The 25150-nt window shown below is 37.2% G+C and overlaps 1 protein-coding gene across 2 annotated transcripts in view; it reads right to left on the bottom strand.

Moving 5' to 3' along the window:
* Positions 1–21175: 21175 nt before the first annotated feature.
* MAML2 (mastermind like transcriptional coactivator 2) overlaps positions 21176–25150 on the bottom strand; it is a 347482-nt gene continuing 343507 nt past the window's right edge. For both annotated transcript variants that reach the window (XM_043579888.1, XM_043579889.1), the window contains one exon: positions 21176–24991. In XM_043579888.1, coding sequence (XP_043435823.1) covers positions 23976–24991 — 1016 coding nt within the window. In that variant the 3' untranslated portion in view covers positions 21176–23975. The remainder of the gene's footprint in view (positions 24992–25150) is intronic.

Raw genomic sequence — 25150 nt, 5'->3', positions numbered from 1 at the left:
TATGATCCACTATCCCACTTCTGGGTATATATGCAAAAGAATTTAAAGCAAGGTCTCAAAGTGTTATTTGTACAATATGTTCATAGCAGCACTTTTTACAATAGCCAAGAGGTGGAAGCAACCTAAATGTCCATCAGAAGATGAATGGATAAACAAAATGTGGTAAACTCATTCAATGGAAAATTATTAAAAAGAAAGGGAATTCTGTCACATGCTACAATATGGATGAGCCTTTGGGATATTATGCTAAATGAAACAAGCCAGTCACAAAAAGATAATACTATATGAGTCCACTTATACAAGGTAATCAAAGTGATCAAACTCTTAGAGACAAAGAGTAGAATGGTGGTTTCCAGGGGTAGCAGGGAAGGAAAAAGAGAGTTACTGTTCAATGGGTATAGCATTTCAGTTATGCAGGATGAAAAGATTTTTTTATACACAACAATAATTTGTATATAGTTACCGCTACTCTACACTTAAGAGTGGTTAAGATAGTAAGAGTATGTACTTTTTACCACAAAAATAAATAAATAAGAGTATAACTATCGTAAGATCCATATTCTATCATATCCAAAAGAATTGAAAATACGTCCATCACATAATTTTATGATATTGGTCCAGAAGTTGCACACCTGAATTCAGCCCTTATCTGATTGGCCAGAACTTAGTCACGGTCCATCCCACTGTAAGAGAAGATTAGAAATACAATGTTTAGATATGTGTCTCTATTCAATTTCTATTGCTGTGTAGCAAATTATCATCAATTTAGCAGCCTAACATGAAACATTTATTTATTATCACAGTTTCTGTGGATCAGGCAATCTTGGCAAGATTTCACTTGGTCCTCTGGTCAGGATCTCATCAGGCTGAAATCAAGGTGTTAGCCAGGCTGTGTTCTCCTCTGGAGGCTTGACTGGAAGAATCTATTTCCAAGATAATTCAGATTGTTGCAAAATCCCTCTGGCTTTGCTGCGTAATGCAAACTAATCACATGAGTAAAAGTCCATCACATTCACACATCCTGCCACACTCAAGGGGAGGGGAATACATAGGGTATGCATAATTTTTGAAAACACAGACTTTCTTTTTTTAAGTTTATTAATTTATTTTGAGGGAGAAAGAGTGGGGGAGGGGCAGAAAGAGAGGGAGAGAGGATCTCAAGGAGGATCCACGCTCTTAGTGCAAAGCTTCATGTGGGGCTGGATCTCAGGAACAGTGAGATCATGATCTGAGTCCCCTGGGGGGCTTGATCTCAGGAACCATGAGATTATGGCCTGAGCCAAAATCAGGAGTCAGATGCTTCACTGACTGAACCACCAAGGCACTCTAAGAAAGAGTCTCTTAAGCAAGAGAGGAAACTAGAAACCAAAAAGAAAAAGGAAAACACTAACAAACTTGATTATATAAATACATCATTTGTTTCTGGTGACTGAAGCCATAAACAAAGATAAAAGAAAGTTGATGGACTGGACATACTAAAAAAAGGAAAAAAATGAACATGAGATAAGAAAGGCAACAACTCAGTGGAAAAATGGGCAGAGAACACACAAAAAAAATTTGATGAAAAAATACAATTAGCCAATAATATATACCTCACTGATAATGGTGGAAATGACAATTAAAATAGCAATGACTGCGGCACCTCAGTGGCTCAGTCGGTTGAGCGTCTGACTTCAGCTCATGATCCTGTGGTTCATGAGTTCAAGCCCCACATCAGGCTCGCTGCTGTCAGGGCAGAGTCCGCTTCAGATCCTCTGTCCCCCTTTCTCTCTCTGCTGCTCCCCTGCTTGCACTCGCTCTAAAATAAATTTAAAACAGCATAATAAAATAAAATAGCAATGACTTGTTTTTCACTCACAGGACTCATTAATAACAACTAGTGTTTGCAAAAATCCAGAGAAACTCATATCCCACTGGAGAACATATAGTTGGCACAGCCTTATTTGGAGGATTTTTTTGGCAGTATCTATTAAAATAAATAATATCAGGGCGCCTGGGTGGCTCAGTCGGTTAAGCGTCCGACTTCAGCTCAGGTCACGATCTCACGGTCTGTGAGTTCGAACCCCGCATGGGGCTCTGGGCTGATGTCTCAGAGCCTGGAGCCTGTTTCCCATTCTGTGTCTCCCTCTCTCTGCCCCTCCCCCGTTCATGCTCTGTCTCTCTCTGTCTCAAAAATAAATAAACGTTAAAAAAATTAAAAATAATAAAAAAATAAAAGAAATAATATGTCTTTGATTCAGACATTCGACTTATTACACACACATAGCTTAACTGTCCATTATAGAGTACCACACTATTAAGCAGCTATTCGGATCTCCAGGACACATTGTTAAACAAAAAACAAACAAAAATTGTCAACTAAAATATATCTGATCGATACGTATTTAGAAAAAATTGAATACATTTAAATTCATGAGTATAAATACATATTAAAAGGTCTGCAAGGGTGCTTGGGTGGCTCAGTCGGGTAGGTGTCCAACTCTTGATTTTGACTCAGGTCATGATCTCATGGTCATGGCTCGAGACCCACATCAGGCTCCATGCTGAGTGTGAAGCTTGCTTAAGATTCTCTCTCTCCTTCTCTTTCTTCCCTTCCCCATCCCTGCAAAAAAAAAAAAAGGTCTGCAAGAACAAGTATCAAATTAGTAATCCTTATCATCTCTTGGAAAGGAAAATCGGTTGGATTGGGGAAGGTAAGTGTGAAAAGAAATTTTAACTTTCTACTGTATATATTTTTATATGTCATAAACTTTTAATATCAAGCATATGTTTATGTAAGTTGAAAAGCAGTGAAAATAAAGAAGCAAATGTATTATAAAGGTACTCATAAATAACCTTTAATAATAATAACAATTAAGTGATGTGAAACATTACTATAACAAACAATTCTCTAAGCTCTTTTATATTACATTATCTTTATATTGATTGTATGTATATATCTTTTAGACAATATTATCACACTTTGTCTTTACAACACTCCAGTGAGGTATGTAAGTAGGTAAATATTATTACCCTCATTTTATGTTTGGGGAAATATTCTTTTTTAAAATAATTTTTCATGTTTATTTATTTTTGAGAGAGAGAGAGAGAGCAGGGGAGGGGCAGAGAGAGAGGGACACAGAATCTGAAGCAGGCTCCAGGCTCTGAGCTGTCAGCGCAGCCTGATGCGGGGCTCAAACCCATGAACCATGAGATCATGACCTGAGCCTAATTCAGATACCTGACTAAGCCACCCAGGTGCCCCTATAGTTGAGGAAGTATTGTTGAGTAATTTGCCATACTTTGTATTATTGTATTTACTGAAAGTCCAGTTTTTCCTCATCATGAGATAGAGGCAATCTAAAGAGTCTGTAATATAAGTATAGTTTGTTGAAGTTCATGCACAAAAGACAGGCATGTGGCGTTAGTGCATTTTGCAGGGTTTTCAAAATTATATCAATACGACTGACTGATAATTTTCAAGAAAACCAAGACAATTAGAATAATCTTGGGATCGTGATATAATTAAATAAATAAAAAATAAAGGTACTTTATAAACAACACAATGCTATGCAAATAGTGATTATTATAGTGGCAGCACATGGTTTAACAGGGCTAGAAAACCTAAGCAGAATCCTGGCTTTATACTTCCTACATGTGTGAATTCAGAGTAGTCATCTAATCTCTCTGAGCTCCTGTAAAATGTAGCTCAGATTCTTTGTTCTCCCCGCCTTCTTCCTCCATTATGTGCATGTGACTGCACACACATACATATCAGAATGTGAAAATTAACTGAGATGATACATGTAAAAGCATCCAGGATGGTAAATGGCACGTTATACATGTTTTACAAGTGGTAGTTCTCTGTATAATTCATTAAAAAAATAAAGACACATATAGCATGGGTCAGATGAAAGAACAGAGACTGAGGATTCCCGGCAGTTTGACAGTTAATTGAAGACCCCAGCATGTAGAGTTTTCTAGTGACCTTGGAGGCATATTAAACAATATCAATAGACTGGACTATCTGAAAATCCATTTTAAAAAAATCTCTGCGTTTGAATCTATTAATCTCATATTTTCAGATAATATAATCTCTATGATTGTGATTTAATCTAGCAACTGTCACTTTTACATTGAGTACGTTAAATTGTCAGTTTGATCACGGTTCCTAAACTACACGCCTGTGGACATGTTGCCTTCTGTTTTTGATTCATTAAAATTACTTTTGCATTCATGGCATTTTCATGACTGCTTGATATATTACTTCAGGCATTGGGAAGCAGATAAAAGATTTCTGGCATCTTGGGAAGGATGAATTTGTCCTGGAAGAGATTACATCTTGATGTATTGTTATTGAATCTCCTGGAAAATGTTGTATGAACTGTCAAGCTTTGGTACCAGTTTTCAGTGTCTAATGTTAGGTATCTAATGTACATCACATTTATGTGGTGTGGGTTGCTTGTATGTACTCTCAAGGTCATCTACTGCCCTTCTGCTCCAACTCCTGGTAACTGTAGGGGGTGTTTGAGAACAACCACCCCCTCCTGACTTTAAATAAAGTTTGCGTTTGGGACTGAAAACTGATCAAAAACCTACTTGTCTTCACTAAGGGCCGCAATCACTTTGAAACATTCAGATTTGAAGATAAAATGGGGTCAAAATAACGTGACATTTCTTTTCAATTCTTACGGTCTTATCAGAGCCAGATGATTTTGACATCTCTTTGTTAACAACTTTTCTATCCTCCTGTTAATGTTCTCACACCTCCTTCAAATCTTTGTTCAAATGTCTCCTTCTCGAGACCTACCTTGAATATCCTTTTAAAACTACATATACACCCTTAGATTCATATCTCCCTTATCCTCTTCTAATTTTTTTCTTACCACTTATTACCTTCTGCTTGCCATATCCTTTCCTTATTTACTCTGTTGTTATTATCTGTCGCCTTCAGTTAGGAATCCTTGTTGGTTTTGCCTACTGATAGGTCCCAAGCACAGAAGAGGGCTTAGTACAAAGTGGGCATTCAATAAATATATATTTGAATGAGTAAATAAATGCATATGTCTCATAGGTTCCCCTAAGAAAATTCTTGATCTGATTTGGTAAGTGCTTGTGAGAACACAAGAAAAAGTGTTATTCACTTTTAACAGTGTTTTGGGTGAGTGATGACTTTATGAAGAATATGTTCTCTTGGCAGAATATGTTTGTATTCTTCCAGGCAATCTGTCCACCACTAGGTTTAAGTCTAAAATACATGTTCATGTTCATTTCTTTGTAATGCTTTCACATTATTCATGATTTATAATACCCCTATAGTTCAAGATATAACATCTGTGCGGTACAACAAAGAGGAAAAAACTAACAACATTCTTTGTGTTACCCAAATAGAGATCTTCGGATCTCTGCGTATAAATTCCAAAGCTTGGACTCTATCACCACAATGTGTTGTTAAATGTTACTCATAGACTCTGAAAGGCTTAAGGCAAATTAAATACTGACTTTTTTTTTTTAATTAAGAAGTGGAGTAATAGGAAATCTCAAAACCAAAACCAAAATAAAACAGCGACCTGCTTAGAAGCAATTTAATGACAGAGAAGAAACACCAGCAAAAAGTGCCCCCACAACACCCCAGCATTTCAGGGCTATAGTTTGAAAATATGGAGAATTTATATATGTGATCCCAGGTCAGCAAGGTTTATGTAGAGGAAACTCGCAGAAGTGAAATTGAGGGGAAAAAGAGAGATGAGCGCAAATAGGTTGGAGGGAGGTTAATCGTGAAGTGTGCCTTCAGGAGGAGTTGTACAAGGCCAAATCTATTTACTTAAACTCTCAGAATACAATTTCAGGTTTAATAAATGTATTCCTTACTGAAACCAGATTTGCTAGGAATATTCGAACAGGTCTAAAATGATGCAATAGACTTCAGAAACAAGGAACCCAAGCTAAAAAGGGAAACAAATAAAGGATTTTGACTTAATAATCCATGTTTTCTCCAGAATAAAGGAATCCACTGCATAGCTGCCCTCTTTGCATTTATTTTTATAAATATTTATCAAAGCCCTACTTTTTTTTTTGCAAAGGTTGTGAGGTGGTATATAACAAAGGTACATGAAATTTAAACAAACAGGATGGCAAAAAAGGACCAAAAAAATTATACAAAAAGAACCTTACAAGAACCTTAAAAGTTTCTCTTAAATAAACTTTAGATTTGGCCCTAAGCCTCCTGGCAGCCATATCTAAAGTAAACGCATAACCAGTTATAACATTCTCATTATCAGAAAGGAGGAATCATGAGTTTTTCAGAAGAGACAGAAGCTGTTTATAGCACTGAATTATACAAGAAATATCTCACTCAAATTTCATAAGGTGATTTATAAAATAACACTCTGAATAGCATTTTTGCGGTAAGTGCAATAGCTTAGTTTACATGACTATTTCTCATAATAATTTTTTTTTCAACGTTTATTTATTTTTGGGACAGAGAGAGACAGAGCATGAATGGGGGAGGGGCAGAGAGAGAGGGAGACACAGAATCGGAAACAGGCTCCAGGCTCTGAGCAGTCAGCACAGAACCCAACGCGGGGCTCGAACTCACGGACCGCGAGATCGTGACCTGGCTGAAGTCGGACGCTCAACCGACTGCGCCACCCAGGCGCCCCATCTCATAATAATTTTTAAAATAAAAACGGGTGACATGATCAGAAAAAAGTACAAGTTCCTTTGGGAGCATTGAATGGGGATAATTAGGGATAGGTCTGGGATGCCTCCTGAAGATAATAAAGGAACTTGGGATGTTTTGAGTTATCCAGGTGAGGAAAGGCAGGAAGGGCATAGCCACAGGGCAAACTGTATGTCTGTGCCTTGTTCTTAGAGTACTCTGATGTTCTTGTACTTATGACATAATTAAAGAGTGATTTCTTGTTTATATGAGTAACTCAACAAAAGACGCAGCCACTACCATTCTAGAAACTTCACCTGAGTAATCCCATCTCAAACTACATTTGGCTTGGCTCCTATCAGAAGAGATGAAAATTGGAGAAAATATTACTCGTGGGTCACACACTAGAATGTGCTCACAGCTTCCCCTGAAACCCTTGCGAGATTCCTAAAATACGAAAAGGTCCAGAGATGGGTTTAGGAAAGCATGGAGTCCTCAAAAGAACACAAATTGGGTCCTTCTTTAGGGGATAATGCTTCATGTTAGAGCTTCAAGTTTCCCTCATTCTGGTTCTTGCATTTGAAAACCTCAGTTTATTGATATTATTATTTGAAAAATATCCTATATTGAATGAGACAATACTCTCCAAACTTCTTTAGTCTCTGTACCACTGTAGTGGTAAGGGAGAGCAAACAAACACATATAATCTCTGGGAAGACTAGTGTCGATCTTGAAGAGAAATCAGTAAAATATCAGGCTTTTATTAATGATCACATACAAAGTATTTTTTCATTACAAACACAAATATATCAATGTCTGCATCTTGTGGAAATGACTACTCTTTCAAAGGCCAGCCAGAATGCACTCTTAGGTTAAATTACATGGGACAGCATTTGCCTAACCATACTGTACGGTATCAGTTGGGATTATGTGAAAAAGGTCAAGTGAGTGAGGAAATTCAAGTTTTAAAAGTAAGTTAAACAGTTTTGTCTGCTACAGAAAAATTTCAAAACACCAGTGTCTCATTAAAATGCAGTGTCCCTCTAAAAATGCATTCTAGTACTTTCCAGACTACCTTGACAATGGAAACCTGTCTGCCTATGTGTTGCAAAGCCCCAAAACAGGAGTTCATGAAATACATCTTGGGAAGCACAGTTTCAAGAGGAAGAATTACGCACAGAGGTGGAAAATCTAGCTCTCGAACAGTCTCTACAATCTTTGAATCCAATTGTGTCACTTACCGACTAATAGCAAGTACTCATAAAGTGTCTGAGTTTATATTGCAATGGAAAGAGAAGCATCATATCTTTGGGAGAATATAGAGTTAAACGAGCTTTCTTTTTAAAATCTGGACTCTCAGGAATGGAGCACCACATGTTTTAACTTTAAACCTTAACATCATTTGAACATACTTCCTTGAAGTGAAATATGCCTTGATATGTTTTGTATTTTAAAATAAAAGCAAATGATACTCATATGGAATGTTTTATTTGTTTACTAACTCACACCCAGTATCAGTTAAATTTGGAGATCCAGATTTTTACCTTTTTTTTTTTTGAGATTACCAGTTTTCCTCGATGTCATAAAGAAAGCCCATGTCACAGCACAAGTGCAAGTAAGTTCTTCAAGAAAGAGAAACTACCATGAAATATGCCAATATTTCATGCTCCAACTGAGACATCTGTGCACACAATTGACATTCAGAACTCCCCAGTACACATTATTTTATAAGCCTTTGCATATTTAGCTTTCAAACTCTATTATTATTGTATTTAAAAGAAGAGAAACTTTTTTTTTCAAATATTATCCGCTACCTTTGAAATGCTAAAGTGAGGGCCTTTGAAATGACTTTTGGAAAAAATCTTGAATAATCCACATCATCATAGATATGTAACACTGAAATGAATTCACTCCGTCACTGCCCTTTAACAGCTGTGTTTCCTCTTATAACCTTTAATTTTAATACTTGCAACTGTGTTATAGTGCAGCTATGGTGGCTCCTCTATGAATATACTTTCTGGATTAGATAGGGATGCAGAATATTTTTCCATAATAAAGTAGTCATCTGGATCGAATTGTCAAAATCTAATCCTCGCAATGCCACTCCTATTGGTTTTGTGAAATGAACAAAGACATCTACTTTGACACGCTCAGAGCAGGATTAAGACATCCTTCAAATCTTCTGATCATTCCAAAGATTAACAAAAAATTCACTGCCAACTTTAACCAAAAGACCAGATGTAGAATAATCTTCTATTTTTCCAGTGAGTGTTGAAAGGCAGAATTATACAAATGGAGACACACATATATAAATGAGATTTATAGGTCTATCTCTGTCTATATATATTTAGCTTTTCTTCAGTGCTTTGAAAAGTGACATATTGCTTTCAAGTTAGTATAATGAATGAGTAATGAGTAAAACCTACTTTGAAGATTATTTATGTTATATTCACTCATATTGGAGATAATCTTTCTTAATATTTAAGTTTTATAATTTCTTAGGAATAAAAGCTTATTTTTCAAGCATGCATAACCTCTATGCCTTCTATTCTCACTTCCCATTAGGTCCTAAACAAAGCCATACGCAAATCAAAATCTTCAGTTCATTTCCTTAAGGTTTAATAGAGTAGATATCCTCTTACATGGTGTGAATAGAACTGAGAGTCGGTCAGTTAATTTAAGAAAGAAAATAAAATTGGATTAAACAGAAATTTATATATATATATATATATATATGTATGTATACAGACACCACATGGGTACAAATATACATACATTAAATGTTTTGACTTAAAACATGAATTTTAAATGTTTTAACTTATAGCTTATAAAGTGCCTTCATTCATAAATCTTTTGATGTTAGTACCAAGGCGTTTCCTTTTAGTATGGTTTTGCTAATGGGAGGTCTCTGAAGTCTTTCTTACATGAATCACATACATAATGTATCTTCTGTGATTTCAAGTTCTGATTTCATTAAAATGGAATGAAAACTTAAAACACTTTCAAAGCAATCCGAGTGCAAAATCCCTGTACTTAATGAAAGATTGGTTGATGGACTGCAACTCCCCTTCTGTCTTTCACATAATAATTTGATAGCATTTAAAAATTGTTTATTATGAAACACATCAGATACACAAAGCATAAATAAAAAACCTATGTATCTGTTAAGGAGTAATGATATAACAAACACTAGTGTATACACAATCAGATTAAGAAATAGATTATTACCAGTACCTTAAAAGACCTTTTTGTTCCATACCCCAGAGGCTGACTTTTATCATCATTCTCTTGTTTTCCTTTACAGTTTTGCTGTCCCATATATGTTGTTAAATAATATTTTTAGTTTTGCCTTTTAAGACATTTTAAGGGAAGTGGACTAGAGCCATATTTTTCTGTGACTTGCTTCTTCCTCTCAACATCATGCTGATGTGTTTAGCATATTCCCTTCTACTGTAATGTAGCATTCACTTTTATGACAATATCTCAACTTACCCATTCCATTGTTGATTGACATTTTCATTTTGTTTTAGTTTACTTGCCCCTGAAGTAGATCCTAAGACAAAGATTTGGGTTTAAGTAGCTTATTTAGAAGGTGATACTGGGAAGCACTGGGAAGGAGTGAGGAAGTAAGACCCAGAAAGAAGAAAAGTCTCTGTTAATGATCTGGTTATTGCTATGTGGGCTTGTTCTTGCCAGGACCTCTGAAAGACAGTGTAAAACACCCATCAGATTTATCCACTAAGGGAGGAGGAAGCTAGAGTATTTATCCTCCAACCGGAGTTGGAGTCATCGCTGCACAACAATTGGTTAGTCATCCCTGGCACATTAATGCCCTGCCACGTCCCACCAATGGGCAGAGTAAGCTGAGGATGCCCCCAGGCAGAGATAGGCAGGAAGCATTCATCCTGTACAGAAACTCTCCAGGATAGGTTAAGTGAATATAGGTGGAATGAACCCTTTCTGGATCTGCTACAATGCACCCCTTGTACCACTCAGATCCACTCAAGCTCCACTAATGTTTACTTTATCCTGTCATTAATTTTTTGAGGTTCAAGATACAGGTCCTTGAAAAAGGGAGTAGACCTTGCTTGTGTGGTTGGTCCTAAAGCTGTAAGTGATACTCACCAGGTCCTTTAACCATCTATTGTAGATTTCTCCTGGTATGCTAGAAATGCTCTTGGATGCTTGCTTGGTAGGATGACCTTGTCCTTCATCTTTGGGGGAACTGAATCTTTGGTAATCATACTTTTTTCAAGACTAGATTGTTGCAATTGCCTATGTGCTGATATCATTGGGTGTGGAAGCAGCAAGAGATACCCTAGCAAATTCCTCAGCATTATATAAAATTGAAGACATTATAATATAGAATTTTCCTGGCTAAGAACATGGATAATTTTCTATTTATTTGGTCTTTAAAATTTTTTTAAATAGAATTTGTCAATGTTATTCATGTACAACTTCATATATATACATAGATATTTCTCTCATATATATATTATTTGTATATATCTCTTAGATTTCTAAATTGCTTTTGATGTTATCAATGACATGTTTTTCAAGTTACACTTTTTAATGGTGGTGTATAAAAATTGCTTTTATGTATTGATTTAGTATCAAGAAAACTTGTTGGATTCTTTGGGAGTTTTCTAAGTGGATAGCCATATCAATCTGTGATTATTCAAATAATATTTGTTTTGGCTCTTCCCATGCAATTTTTGTGAATTTTATTTCTTTTTCTTGTTTTACTGCACTAAATAGACTGAGTAGAAGTGATGACAGTGGGTGTCTTTGTCTTATTCCTATCAATTTTTAAATATTAAACCAAATTTGTACTTCTGGGAGAGACCCAACTTGGTCATAATGTACCGTGTTTTTTATATACTACTGGATTGTGTCAGCTAAAATCTGGTTTAAAACTATGTTCATGAGTGTGGTTAGTCTGTAATTTTCTATCATGTGCCATCCATCTATGTCTTGTTTAGATATCAAGGGGTTCTGCCAGCTTTAAAAAATAAGTTGGAAAGTATTACTTTTTTCTCAATTTTATGGAAAAATGCACATAAGACTGGACATCACTATTCTTTGACTATTTAGTAGCTAGGCTGCTTTGTCCTGCTGTTTTCCTTATACCAAGATGTTGAACAAGTATCCTGTTAACATTATCAGGTTACCCAAATTCTCTTTTTTCTTAAGTCAGTTTTGGTGAGCTGTGTTTTGTGGTAATAACCACTAAATTTTCAAATTTATTGCCATAAATTTATTCACAGTATCCTATCATCTGTTTAATCCTTACAGATTTAATAATTGTGTTTCTTTCTAATTCTTAATACTATTTTTTCCTTTGGTCAGTCTCTCCAGTAGTTGTTAATTTAAAGAACCAACTTTTGGCTTTGTTAATTTCTCTCAATTGTATGTTTGTTTCTGTTATTATTTTTAATTACTTTTTTCTATTTTTATTATTTACCCCCACTTTCTTTAGATTATCCTGCATTCTTTTTTTAACTCCTCAAGTTGGATTTTAAAAATTCATTCTGAGACTTTTTTCCCAATGAAAAGCAATTAAGGAAATAAACTTTTCTCTCAGAACTCCTTAAGCAGTATACATATTCTATTATTGTTTAGTTACAAGCATTTTCTATATTTTCTTACAGTTTTTCATTGTCCCATGAGTTGTATAGATGAGTTTTTTTTTAATTTCCATTTTTGCATTTTTAATTTTTTAATTTCCATTTGATTTTCATGGAGTTTTCCAAATTATCTTTAATTTTTTTTTAATTTATTTTTGAGAGAAAAGGAGAGCATGGGAGGGGCAGAGAGAGAGAGAGAGAGAGAGTCTCAAGCAAGCTCCATGCTGTCAGTACAGTGTCCACTGCAGGGCTTGAACCCATGAACTGTGAGATCATGACCTGAACTGAAATCAAGAGTCTGACGCTTAACAGACTTAGCCACCCACAAAATTTTAAAAGTCATTTCTAACTTACTAATTAGAGGTAGGGAATGTGGTCAGTACAATACTGATCTTTTGAAATGTAACGAGGCTATTTTTTGGCATACAATGTTATCACTTCTCATGAATATTCTATGTATGCTTAAGAATGTTTAGTCTCCATTCTCTAGGGACAATATTTCACAGTGATATTTCTAAACTTCTATTTATTTTTTTAAAAAATATATTAAAGGTAGGTATTTTATATACATCTCTTATTTCCCGTATCTGAAGTTTTATGAGTCTTCTGCTGGTACCTGTCGCTTATGCCGGTTCTCCCTCATGGTGCTTTGTTTATATATGTGTTGTAATTTCTGATAATGGATCTGATGCTGATTGTCTCTGAAAGTTTGTGGGCATTTTGTGAAGCCTCCGAAGATCAACTGCATTTTTCTTCTGTTTCCTGAGGGTGCACCCTAATAGGGGGAGCACTTCAAATGAAATTCTTGACTCAGGTTTTGTTGTTGTTGAATACACAAATTTTTATGAATATAAATCCAAACTCATATGAATGTTGATTTTTGGCTATATGTTTTCAGGGAAGTATGTTTCCCCTTTGTAACATAACAGGATTTATTTCATTTTCACTCTTCCTCTGTGATGATATTCTTTTAGTCTACCAACTTTTGATAAGGGGTGTTATAATAGAATTTTCACCTTCAACATGCTTTAGTCTGTATATCCTATCCCCCACACCCTGTGAAGTTGTCACAATGCAGGGTCAAGTTCTCCAGAGTTCAGCAAACACTGTCAGGGGCAAAGCTTTGTCCAACGATTCCTGGTTTTACTTCAATTCTGGGCATGGTATATGTTTTACTTTGGTAGCAACTCAGTGGTCTATTTATTATTGTTATTTTAATATTTATTTATTTTTGAGAGAGTGCAAGCATGGGAGGGGCAGAGAAAAGGGGACAAAGGATCTGAAGTAGGTTCTGCACTGACAGGCTGACAGCAGTAAGTCCCATGTGGGACTTGAAGTCATGAATGGCAAGATCATGACCTGATTCGAAATCGAGCCCTCAACCGACTGAGCCACCCAGGTGCCCCTCTGATCTATTTTTTAAATGCCTCTGTATTTTTTTCTTTCAAAAGTAGATTTATTGTGATATAAATCACAGATCATAAAATGTATCCCTTTACTGTGTCCAATTCAAAGTTGTACAACCATCACCACCATCTGATTTTAGGACATATTCTTCACCCCAAGAAGTATGCTGTTGGGTATCCCATACCCATTAGCAGTCATTCTCCTTTCCTCCTACCCCCAACCCTAGACAATCACTAATTTACTTTCTGTCTCTATGCATTTGCCTCTGGACATTTCCTAGAAACGCAATCATATAACATGTGATCTGTTGTGACTGCTTTCACTGAGCTGTTTTCTAGGTTCTTCAATGTTGTATCAGTAATTTATCCCTTTCATTGCCAAATAACAGTCCCTGATAAGAATCAACTGTATTTTGTTTATCCATTCATTAACTGATGGACTTTGAAATGCTTCTGCTTTTTGGCCATTATGAATAATGCTGCTATGAATATCCGCGCGTAAGTTTTTGAGCAGATACATGTCTTTATGTAAATGCTATGTTTAACTTTTTGAAACACTTCCAGACTGTTTTTCACAATGGCTCTACCATTTTGCTCTCCCAACAGCAGTATATGAAGTTTCCAATTCCTCCACATGCTTCTCAACACTTGCTATCATTTGTCTTTTGGATTTTAGACATCCTAGTATGTGTGAGGTGATTTGCATTTCCCTAATGAGTATTTTTTCTTTCATGTGCTATTGGCCATTTGTATATCTTCATTGGCAAAATGTCTGTTGAGACTGCCCATTTGAAAATTGAGCTATTTGTCTTTTTATTAAGTTGCAACAATTCTTTATATATTTTGGATACAAGTCCCTTATCAGACATATGAGTCGCAAATATTTTATCCCATTCTATGGGTTATTTTAAAGGTTAATTCTATGTGTAAACTTGATTGGGCCACAGGGTACTCAGATTACACTTTATTTTTGATGTGTCTCTGAAGGCATTTCTGAATGATATTAGCATTTGAATCAGTGGACTTAGTCAAGTACATTGCCCTCCCCAATGTGAGTGGGCATCATTCAATCTATCCAGAGCCTGAGTAGAACAAAAGGAGGAGGAAGGATGAATTCATCCCCTGCCTCCTGCTTTTTTTCTGTCTCACTTCTTTTTTTTTTTTTTTAAATTGTTTTTAAAGGGAGAGAGAATGTAAGCCAAGGAGATGCGCAGAGGGAGAGAGAGAGAAAGAATCCCAAATAGGCCCCACGCTCAGTTTGGAGCCTGATGTGGAGCTCAATCCCACCACCCTGAGATCATGACCTGAGCTGAAATCAAGAGTCAGATGCTCCACCGACTATGCCACCCAGGTACCCCATTTCTGCCTCACTTCTTGAGCTGGAACATCTCATCTCATCTTCTCCCATCCTTGGACTTGGATTCACGCTATCATTCTCCTAGTTCCCAGGCCTTCAGGCTCAGACTGAGTTATACCACCAGCTTTCCTGTCTCCAGCTTGCAGATGGCAGGTCGTGGGCCTTCTCAGTTGCCATAATTACATGAAATAATTTCTCATAATAATAAATCTCTCTCTCTGGATATGTGTAGATAGATAGATAGGTAGGTAGATAGATAGATATGGACACAGATATAAACATATATCTAGAGACATAAAGATATATCTCCTATTAGTTCTGTGGGTCTGTTACTATGGAGATCCCTAATATCTTTTCATTTTATGATAGTGGCTTTGAGTCACCAAAGTTTTGTATTTTGATGAAGTTAAATTTATCTATTTTTGTTGTTGCTTATGTTTTTGATGTCTATCTAAGAAATCATTCCTTAATTCAGGGTCATAAAGATTTACATCTGTTTTTTTTTTTTATATGGACTCTATAGTTTTAATTCTTCTTCTTCTTCTTCTTCTTCTTCTTCTTCTTCTTCTTCTTCTTCTTCCTCAGCTCCATGTCTAGCGTGGAGCCCAACTTGGGACTTGAACTCACGACCCTGAGATCAAGAACTGAGCTGAGATCAAGAGTCAGGTGTTTAACCAACTGAGCCACCCAGGTGCCCCTATATTTTTAATTCTTAAGTATGTGAACCATTCTGAGTTTACTTTTGTACATGGTGTGAGATAGGGGTCTAATAACATTCTTTTGCATGTGGAAATCCACTGGTCCTCCCACCATGTTTGAAAACTTTTCCCTCTTTGAATTATCTTCGCACTTTGTTGAAAATCTTTTGACTATTAATGTTAGGGTTTATTTTTGGAGTCTAAATTCTTTCCATGGGTCTTTATGTCTATGCTCATGCCTGTACCACATGGTTTTTATTCTTGTAGCTTTTTAATAAGTTTTGAAGTCTTCATTTTTATCTTTAAATCTAGCAATTTAGTTATTTTAGTGAGGAGGACCTTTCAGTACATTTCATCTGCATACTGCCATAAATCTAAATCAATCACTATTTATTTGTTCATTTACTTATAGCAGAATGCCTTTAGTGAGAACTTCAAATAATTTTTAATGTTTATTTCTTTTTATTTTGTGTGTGAGAGAGAGGTGGAGAGAGGCAGACAGAGAAAAGAGAGAGGAGAGAATCGCCAGCAGGTTCCATGCTCAGTACTGAGCCCAAGGTAGGGCCTGATCTCACAACCGTGAGATCATGACCTGAACCGAAATCAAGAGTCAGACACTTAAGTGACTGAGCCACCCAGGTGCCCCTAAACTTCAAATAACTTAACTTAACTTTCTTTTCATTTCTAATAATCAATTTCAGGTATACAAAAAGACATTAAAATATATACAATTGTATAGTATCCACCCAGCTTATAAAATAACATTAAATCCCTGTCTATATCTCCTCAATCACATTTCCCTACATTCACTCAAAGAGGACCAACATCTTGAATTCATGTTTATCATTCACAAGAATGTCTTATACTTTTATTTATATTTCCAACTGCCTGTTTATTTTTCATCCTCTGCTATAGAGGATATAACACTAAATACTTGACATCTAGCTTCTCTTGAAGATCTGAAAGTCCATAGACTCATTATGGCTAGTGAGGTGTGAATAAAAGTCTCTGGGTAGGGCGATCTTTCTCAAATGAAAAGTAAAGGCTTGTCACAAGGTGACAAGAATGAGGAAGAAATTTCTACGTTTTCTCCTGGAAGAAATGAATATGGAGATAGCCTGGGTATCTGACAGCCTTGTTGGACTGTTAGGACTGCTCACCTCAGACCCCTCATTGCATGAGGCAAATAGTGCATTTCATTAAATCCAAGATGTCATAGATTGTAAGACACAATCATTATGTATTTTTTGTACCATTAAGGAGCAAAAATTTGCTGATACAATAATATAATTCTTTCTCTTCACATTATTGGAAATGATAACCTAACTTTATAAACAAGAAAATTTGAAAAACATGTGTTTCCAAGAGTCAGTAAACCATTTTTTGAGAACCTTCTTTTTTAAACCTCTAGTAGTTGAGTTCTCAAATGCTTGCAATTGAAGTTTCCTAAAGGATACCATTCTATAACAAATAGACAAATTTAGATAGAAATTCATGTATCTGAAAGCAGGGAGGAAAATCAGGTTTTGCTAAGTAATCTACTTTTTGCCCTAAGTCAGCAATCTAAGGATGGCTGAGAATCAAGAAATCTGCCGGCATGTCATGTCAGACCTGGGCCTGTTGCCTGGGGGATTTATTCCTTGCCCTTTGCTAGTCTGAGACATAAGTCTCCAGGCTATGGTCCCCAGCCCTATGGGTGAGCTAGGTCCTGCTGAGTGCAGCCAGTGAGACACGTTGCCTGGAGAGTGGTAGAACACAGGAGGGAAGAATGGTGTTTCTTCTCCTTCCTGTCTGTCACGATTGGCTTTTCTGCAACTGAAACTCCTCACTGATCTGGTTCCTACCAGACAGGTCATCGAATGTTGCAGCACCTGCTTAGTGATCGTGGCCCTCTGTCTTTTTGTCCTTCCATCCTAGGAGTGGTAGCAGCTTCCTGCTTGTGCTCCCCTCCGGATGGCCTCACCATCCCTTACTGGGCTTCTCAGCTCATCCATCATCTGTGTAACCAACTCCTTGCATTAAAATCTCTCTGACACTTGGACTATTTAAAGGACTTTTTTGTTTCCCTGACTAAAAACCAGTGCTACTTTTTGAAAAATTGAATTCTCCATCGTAGGTTAAAATTACTGCATGCCAAGTCAAACAGATGGGAATCGGAGCAGGAGATATGATTGGAACTTGAGAGCTCAAGTCTGCTTCCCTGGGCCCCTCCCCAGCACCGAATGTAATATACTCCCTGAGGAAGGGGTGATTATTCCCATTGTAAAATGCAGCTGGCATGCATCCTGAGGAAAGAGGGGAGTTTTTAATGCTTGTCTCCCCTGGGTCATTTGAAAGCCCAGAGACAAAATAGTCTTTATTCTTCTGGTTCAGAAGGATGTGATCTATACATGTTAGTTTCTCTTCCAAATAGTTCTCATTACCATTATCTTTTTCACTCTCCACTTGGATATGTTGGGAATAGATAAGCATCTTTGGGGCTTAGATTTCTGGTTCATCTTGACCTGGCAGAAAAGAGTTTGCCTCACCTAGGTGTGATGGAATAGGAGGTGATGCAGTAAGTAGGTGAGATTTGGATTGCCTCCTTATGGGGAGGAAGTGAGTGCTTGGGTTGTGACATTTTGAAATTGAAAAGAAGGGAAAAACAGTGTGTGTGGAAATAGAACAGCCAGAAAGGGATAGTAGAGATTCATGGTTTTATTTTATACCTCTCTCTCTCTCTCTCAATCTCTCTCCCTCTACTCCCACTCTCCCCCTTTCTTTCTTCTTTTCCTTCTTTCTTTGTATCGTCCCCCCCGCCCCCCAACAATAGCAACCTGATTTTCTTTGGGGAAATCACCTCTTTCCCACTCATAGTTTGTATGGTTTGGTGGTATTAACACTAACTCTGCCTCCAGAGATAGGCATCAGATCCAGGCCTGGCCAATTAGAACACCAAATCTCTCTGGCCAAATTAAAGCTTGTGAGATGCAAAGCTCGATTTTTTGAAAGAAAAGTTTTCATATGGTTGATGCTGGATTTGGGAGTCGTGAGGATAGAAGTCTGGAGCTTCTAGCAACCATCTTGCCACCAAGAGAGACAGACCTACCTGAGAATGTAGTCAAGGCACAGGAAAGCCAAGGTAAGAAACAGAAAAGAACTGGGGCACCTGGGTGGCTCAGTTGGTAAAAGGTCCGACTCTGGCTCAGGTCATGATCTTGCAATTTGTATGTTTGAGCCCCGCATCGGGCTCTGTGCTGACAGCTCAGAGCCTGGAGCCTGTTTGCATTCTGTGTCTCCCTCTGCCCCTCCCCTGCTTGTGCTCTCTCCCTCTCTCAAAAATAAATAAACATAAGGAAAAAAAAAAAAAAGAAACAGAAAAGAACCTGTTCTTGATGCCATGATTGACCTGTGGGATTCAGCTGTGCCTAAACCCACACCTACCTTGTAAACTTTTCAGTTATGTTAACCAGTGAATTCCTTTCTCTAAGTCCATTTGACATGTATTCTTTTCTTCTTTCTTTTTTCCTTCCTCCTTCACTCCTTTTTGCTGAAAGAACCTTAAATATCATAAAAAGCATCTTTATGCTCATGCATATTCTGGAGCTAAAGATAACTTCAATTTGGTTAAAAGAGAACTTAAAATGCTATTTATGTAAACAAACAAAAGCCCTCTTTTATCATTACTGCATGCAAAGCAATGACGACAGCATTTGGTTTTAATGTTTTGATCATTCGTTTGTTTTTTGAGAGAGAGTGAGAGAGAGAGAGAGAGAGAATGAGTGGGGAAGGGGCAGAGAGAGAAGCAGAGAGAGAATCCCAGGCAGGCTTTACATTCAGCATGGCGCCCGAGGGATTCGATCCCACAACTGTGGGATCATGACCTGAGCCAAAAACAAGAGTCAGGCACTTAACTGAGCCACCCAGGTGCCCCCGGTATTTGGTTTTAAAAATCTAAAGTCCGTGTGTTTTTTTAATTCTCATGATACGATATTTTAGTTTTATGCTATTGCCGCCAATGGAGTTGATACTAGGGAACTGACTTCCTCTATGATAGCAATGTAGGAAGTATATTTAAAAGATGTTACACTATCATTTAAACTCATTAAACTTCCTGAGTTTAATGAAGAGGTAGGTGATCTTCAGGGACCTACATCATCTACATTGCCTGTTTGTTGACAGCCTACTTCTGGCTTCCTGTGATGAAATCTCTTTTTCATATGACAATATTAAGGAGGTTGCTGCTCTGTTAAGTTGACTGATAACCTGAAGATTTTCAAAAGGTTGAACAGCGATTTCTTTAGTTTAAAAATAATGCTATTTGAGGGTTTTGGGGGTTAATTTTCCACTTAGCTTTGGAAAAAAATCAGAGGCTTCTAGTTGAAAAGGAATAAAGAGCTATTTCAACCCCACACTCTCCTTTTCTGGGTGAGAAAACACAGTCACAGAGCTATAAAATGGAAATAGAAGATAAAATGTTTAAGAATTTAATTTACCAGGTGCCTGGGTAGCTCACTTGATTGAGTGACCAACTCCTGATTTCAGCTCAGGTCACGATCTCAGGATCATGGGATCGAGCCCCACATTGAGCTCTTCACTGAGCCTGGAGCCTGCTTAAGATTCTCTTTCTCCCTCCCTCTGCCCATCTCCCTCCCCCACTTGCATTTGCTCTCTCTAAAATAAATAAATAAATAAATACATTAATAATTAATGAAGACTTTGAACTGCCTTTAGCAATTGCAGCCAGGGAAAAAGCAGAGCTCCTGATTTTTTCACTCTCGCATCTCCTCTCCTCGGGTCTACTTCCATGGGTACCTACTAGGATTCATAGGTAATTCTAGAATTATACCTTTCTTTCTCTTAATTTGTGTATTTTATTTTTTTTAATTGATGTCAATTTTATCTGTTTACTATTGAACTTTCCAGAGTCATTTGACAGGGACTATATAAAATGTCAATTTTATTATTCCTCCATTAATAACACTAATGAAAAGGATAGTATCTCACATCTTTCTGGCAGAGGGGAAATGGACAATGGAACCCCAGCAACATACTTCCACAGGGGAGCAAGAACATTCGGTGAGGAGGGTTCTCATTGCCTCCACCCATCTTTTTGTTAACCTCTTTGACTCTCAAGAGGGAATGTGTAAATATGTTCAGCGAGGCTGTGTTTACCTGGCCTTGCGTTTGCTCAGACTGGTCTGAAAAATGCCCAAAGACCCACCATGCCTGATAATTAGGGACTGTTTCTTCAGTATTGAGTAGTCCTGTGCATATAGGATCTTAATACAAACTTTCTAAGTGAACTAAAGAACATTGAAAGGACACAAGACAGTATTTCACTAGTATGAGAAGCTTCCCAGAGAATAAATCTGCCCATCACTATTAATAGTTCTCAGAACTTTCTGTGATACGGCAACAATATTGCTGGTGACTGAAAGTATGATTTCATACAAGAGAACGACTTCTGAATTTTTTAAAACTATTTTTTAACACATGAAATTACACACAATACAAAGTACTTGTTTTACAAGTTGAAGTCTTTACAGTTATGGGTACAGTTACAGTAATGCAAGTAGTATTAATGCATTCACTTAGAGCAGAGTTATTTATCTTCATTGGGCTTAACACAAAGCCAAGAATGAATTATTTGCTTAAATTGCTTTCTAGTCTTTGAATAAAAAAAAAAAAAAAAAAGGAAAATGCCTTCTACCTCCTGTATAATATGTCAGAATGATAAACAATGCCAACAATTAAGTAGTCTGGTATTTGTATAAATGGGAGATTGTATTCCAATAGCTTTTAAGTTGTAAATCTTAAAGTTTTGGCTACAGTATGTCTATCACATTGTCATTATCTCAGCTCTCTGGAAAATTACGTCATCTTTGGTAATAGGCTGCCAAAAAACAGAAACTATGGACTACACCATTTTTTTTCCAAAGAATCCTGTATTTTAATGAATAGCTGAATAAATAGACATTAATTATGAAATTCACATTAAGATAGAAGAAGATCCAAACATTCTGATTGCTTTATCTCTTAAATTTGATAGCTACTACAAAACATACTATTTATGTTAGGGTAAAAATAAGCTGAATCACAGGAGTGTACCTGGGACGTGCTGGCAGATATATACAGCAACAGGGAGGAGTCATAAAATAAGAGTGTTTATATGTACATATTTTTTTTCCTTTTTTTTTTTTGCATGGAGAAACACTGTTTTATAAAATGGGAAAACACACAGTAGATCACATGCAGCAAGAACCAATACAATGTGCACAGCAGTATAACCAAATAAGACACAAGAACTATGGGTTTAAAAAAGAATTTGGGAGCAGGGAAAGAAAAGAAAAAATTGAAACCTGGAATGCTTTCTTATGAAGGTTTCAGAATATAACTTTGTCTAAACAAGCCTCTTGATAGTTTTTCAAAAGTTCTCACTTGACCTCTTATGGTTTAAGTGTAGAGCTAAAAATAAACCATCATATTATACAAAACTTTGTATATTAGCATACAAAAGGTAACAATTTACTTTTTGTATAAAATATAACCTTTTGATAGTATATTTATTTCACATATGTATAAATATAACCCAAAGAATATGTTTTAAGTATTTCTACCAAAATATTCTTTACAAAAGTTTACAAAACAAGTAATTTATTCATATTTACAACCCAGCACAGAAGAGATTCTGGGCCAGGGATGTTGGTATTGTGTAAAAGAGAGTGCGTCTAGACATTTTAAAGATTGAGAGAGGGCTTTGCGGAACTTTCAAAATATGATCTTTTTAGGACAGATATTTAAAGACTTAGTTGTGAAACAACTTCAGTTAAATTACATTTGATGATTGAATATGTGGATGTATAACTAAAAAGGCTGAAGATAACCTATGTTCTTCTGTAATGAGGAAAATAATAGCAATATTTTTCATCTGATCCGAATCAGCACACATTCTCCTGATTTTACAGCTGGTCTGTGTGTGGGCACTGAGGTTACATGACTCAACCAAACTTCTTTCTTTGATACAGTGCTCAGCCCTGAGGGAGAAGGCTTAGAGATGAAGGGTCCATCTAGCATGTGGTAAAGACACATCAGTCAGGGAGCAAAGAATGTATGGATTGCTACATTCTATTTAGCTCTTTACCCAAACAATATGCCCAAATCAGGACAGATTGTTTTCTCTCTCAATTATGCTTTCCTTCAAACCCTATGAAATAGATTGTACCCATCCATCCCCACCATTTCTTGTCCTGACCTTCTGTGTCTTATCTCCAATCAAAACAAGATACTTTCTTATCTCAGTTTGCTTACAAATCTGTCTCTGGTCATCAACATAAGCAGGGAAGACAAGGCTCAATTTCACTCAGCGAGGAAACTAACCAGTAGGCATCATCACAATAGGTAACACCCCAGGTCATTGGGGGCTAAATAAATCTCCTTTACAGCGTTGTCCAATGGGATGTTTTCTTTTTTAAATAGTGAAATCTGATGCCGACAGGGATGCACGAATATTTCAGTATGATTAGGACAGGTCGTGGTTGTATCTAAGACTTGGAAATGCATTCAGAAATTGGTTGTGGAAGCCCAGATAAAGTTGGATAGCCCTGCAATCTTGTTTCATCACTCAACACAGCATGTTGCTGAAGTATAGCATATGTAGGAATATTGACAAAGTGAGAGGTGAACCTGGGGAAGAAATTCTATAATCCACTGGCCGCTCTCTAGTTTCTCTGGCTTTTCTCTACTTAGGACACTGGTGACTCCAAACAAACCTATAACATTTCCATCTGCCCTGGAAGTCTTAGGGAAACTAAATGAAAAGACAGAGTGGAAAGATTCAATCACACTTCCATCTATCTATTCGAGCAAATTAAGGAATTTGTTGCTTGCTGCTTGGAACTAGTACCTCCGTGTGACATGGGGTTTAATGAGCTACAAGGTCTATTACTTTTCTTTCAGGGAGGAAAGGAGCTTGGAAGGCCTATTTTACACAACTAATTACACATCAACATCACAGTTCTGTTTGGGCAAACTGGATACTCTGTCCTGGAGTTTAGACAGGGAAAAGTGATCCCAATATTTTACTTTCAGGGTTGAGATTTAAAACAAGCGTTTGAACCGAGCACTACAGTTACTTTCCGCTTCCATTTTTAAGCCAAGGTGTCTTCATATCATCCAACTAAAAGTCAAGAGTTTGGCCTTTACAGAGTCCTCGTAAAATACTGCCTTTTAGTGCTTAGAGTATATTAATCGTCCCTCTCTTCTCCTTTAGGAGTTGTTCCCCAGAATTTCATCAAGATTGATGTCTTTCATCCAGTCGTCGTTACCGGGCTCTGTCTTCAATAAGGAATCAATGAAATCAGCATCACTGTTCAGGGCAGGGCCCATGTTATCAGTCTGTTGGTTGAGAAAGTCAAAAGCTAAGTCACTGCCATGGTCAGTTCCTTGAAAAGCCCTGGAACTTTGGTTGGGTGAAGGAAAGTTGCCTGGTGTCATAGATGGTGTCTGGCTCATGCCTGTCCTCGGCTGGCTCAACCCTGTTCCCGACTGGTTCAAATTAGGCAAGATCTGTGTGCTTAGCTGATTGGGTCTGAGATTCAGACTTCTGAGTGGACCCATGGTTTGTCCATTTAATGTTTGGTTCATTTGGTTCATGGGTCTCATTTGCACTGCTGGTGTTAACTGGTTAGGAGGGGCCGCTGCCCTCTGGGAAAACTGCTGGCTGCCGACTGCCTGCTGCAGTGACTGGTTTGGAGTGTAGGCTGCAGGTGCACCTGTGGGGAAGCGGACTGCCGTGGACTTCAGGGCTTCCTGTTGTTTGGTTGTCGTGTCTTGAGAGGCCCAGTTTGGTGCGGTTGTGCTGGATGTGATCATAACATTTGATGTTCTCTGTGCGGGCATGCTTGCCATGCTATGGGTTAAATTTGGTCTCAATTGTTGCGAATTGCTGACAGGTCCAGCTCCAAAAGTAGCCACGTTGTTATTATTACTTGCCCCTAAGGCAGGTGGCCGTGGCATTAGAGGGTTGTTTTGATTTGCTATCAGTTGGTTTGGGTTTCTCTGTTGGGTCAACTGATTTATTCCTGAAGTGACGTTGTATGTGCCAGGTTGACTGCAAGGCAGATTTCCATACATCCCCATATTCTGAACTGCTGTGGGTAACGACGGCATTCTTGTCCCATGGGAAGTAGACAGGAGGCTGGAATTTGGAGTCAAAATGGTATGCGTCGAAACTGGGTTTGCCAAAGCCTGGTTAGAGTTTAAAGTCACTGCTGATGAGCCACCTGAGAAAAAGAAGACAGTTATATTAGTTTATAACCATAGGTTATCTCCTCTATTATAGAAATTTGCAATAACTTATCAACTCTGAAACTGTTTTCAGGTGAAGGGACAAATAAAGAGAAATAATCATCACAGGTACTATATAAAAGAAGTGAGACAGT

The sequence above is a fragment of the Prionailurus bengalensis genome, chromosome D1, assembly GCF_016509475.1.
Source record: "Prionailurus bengalensis isolate Pbe53 chromosome D1, Fcat_Pben_1.1_paternal_pri, whole genome shotgun sequence".
Lineage (NCBI taxonomy): Eukaryota > Metazoa > Chordata > Mammalia > Carnivora > Felidae > Prionailurus > Prionailurus bengalensis.
Note: the sequence above shows the minus strand (reverse complement) of the source record. Positions and strands in the feature narration are given on the sequence as shown.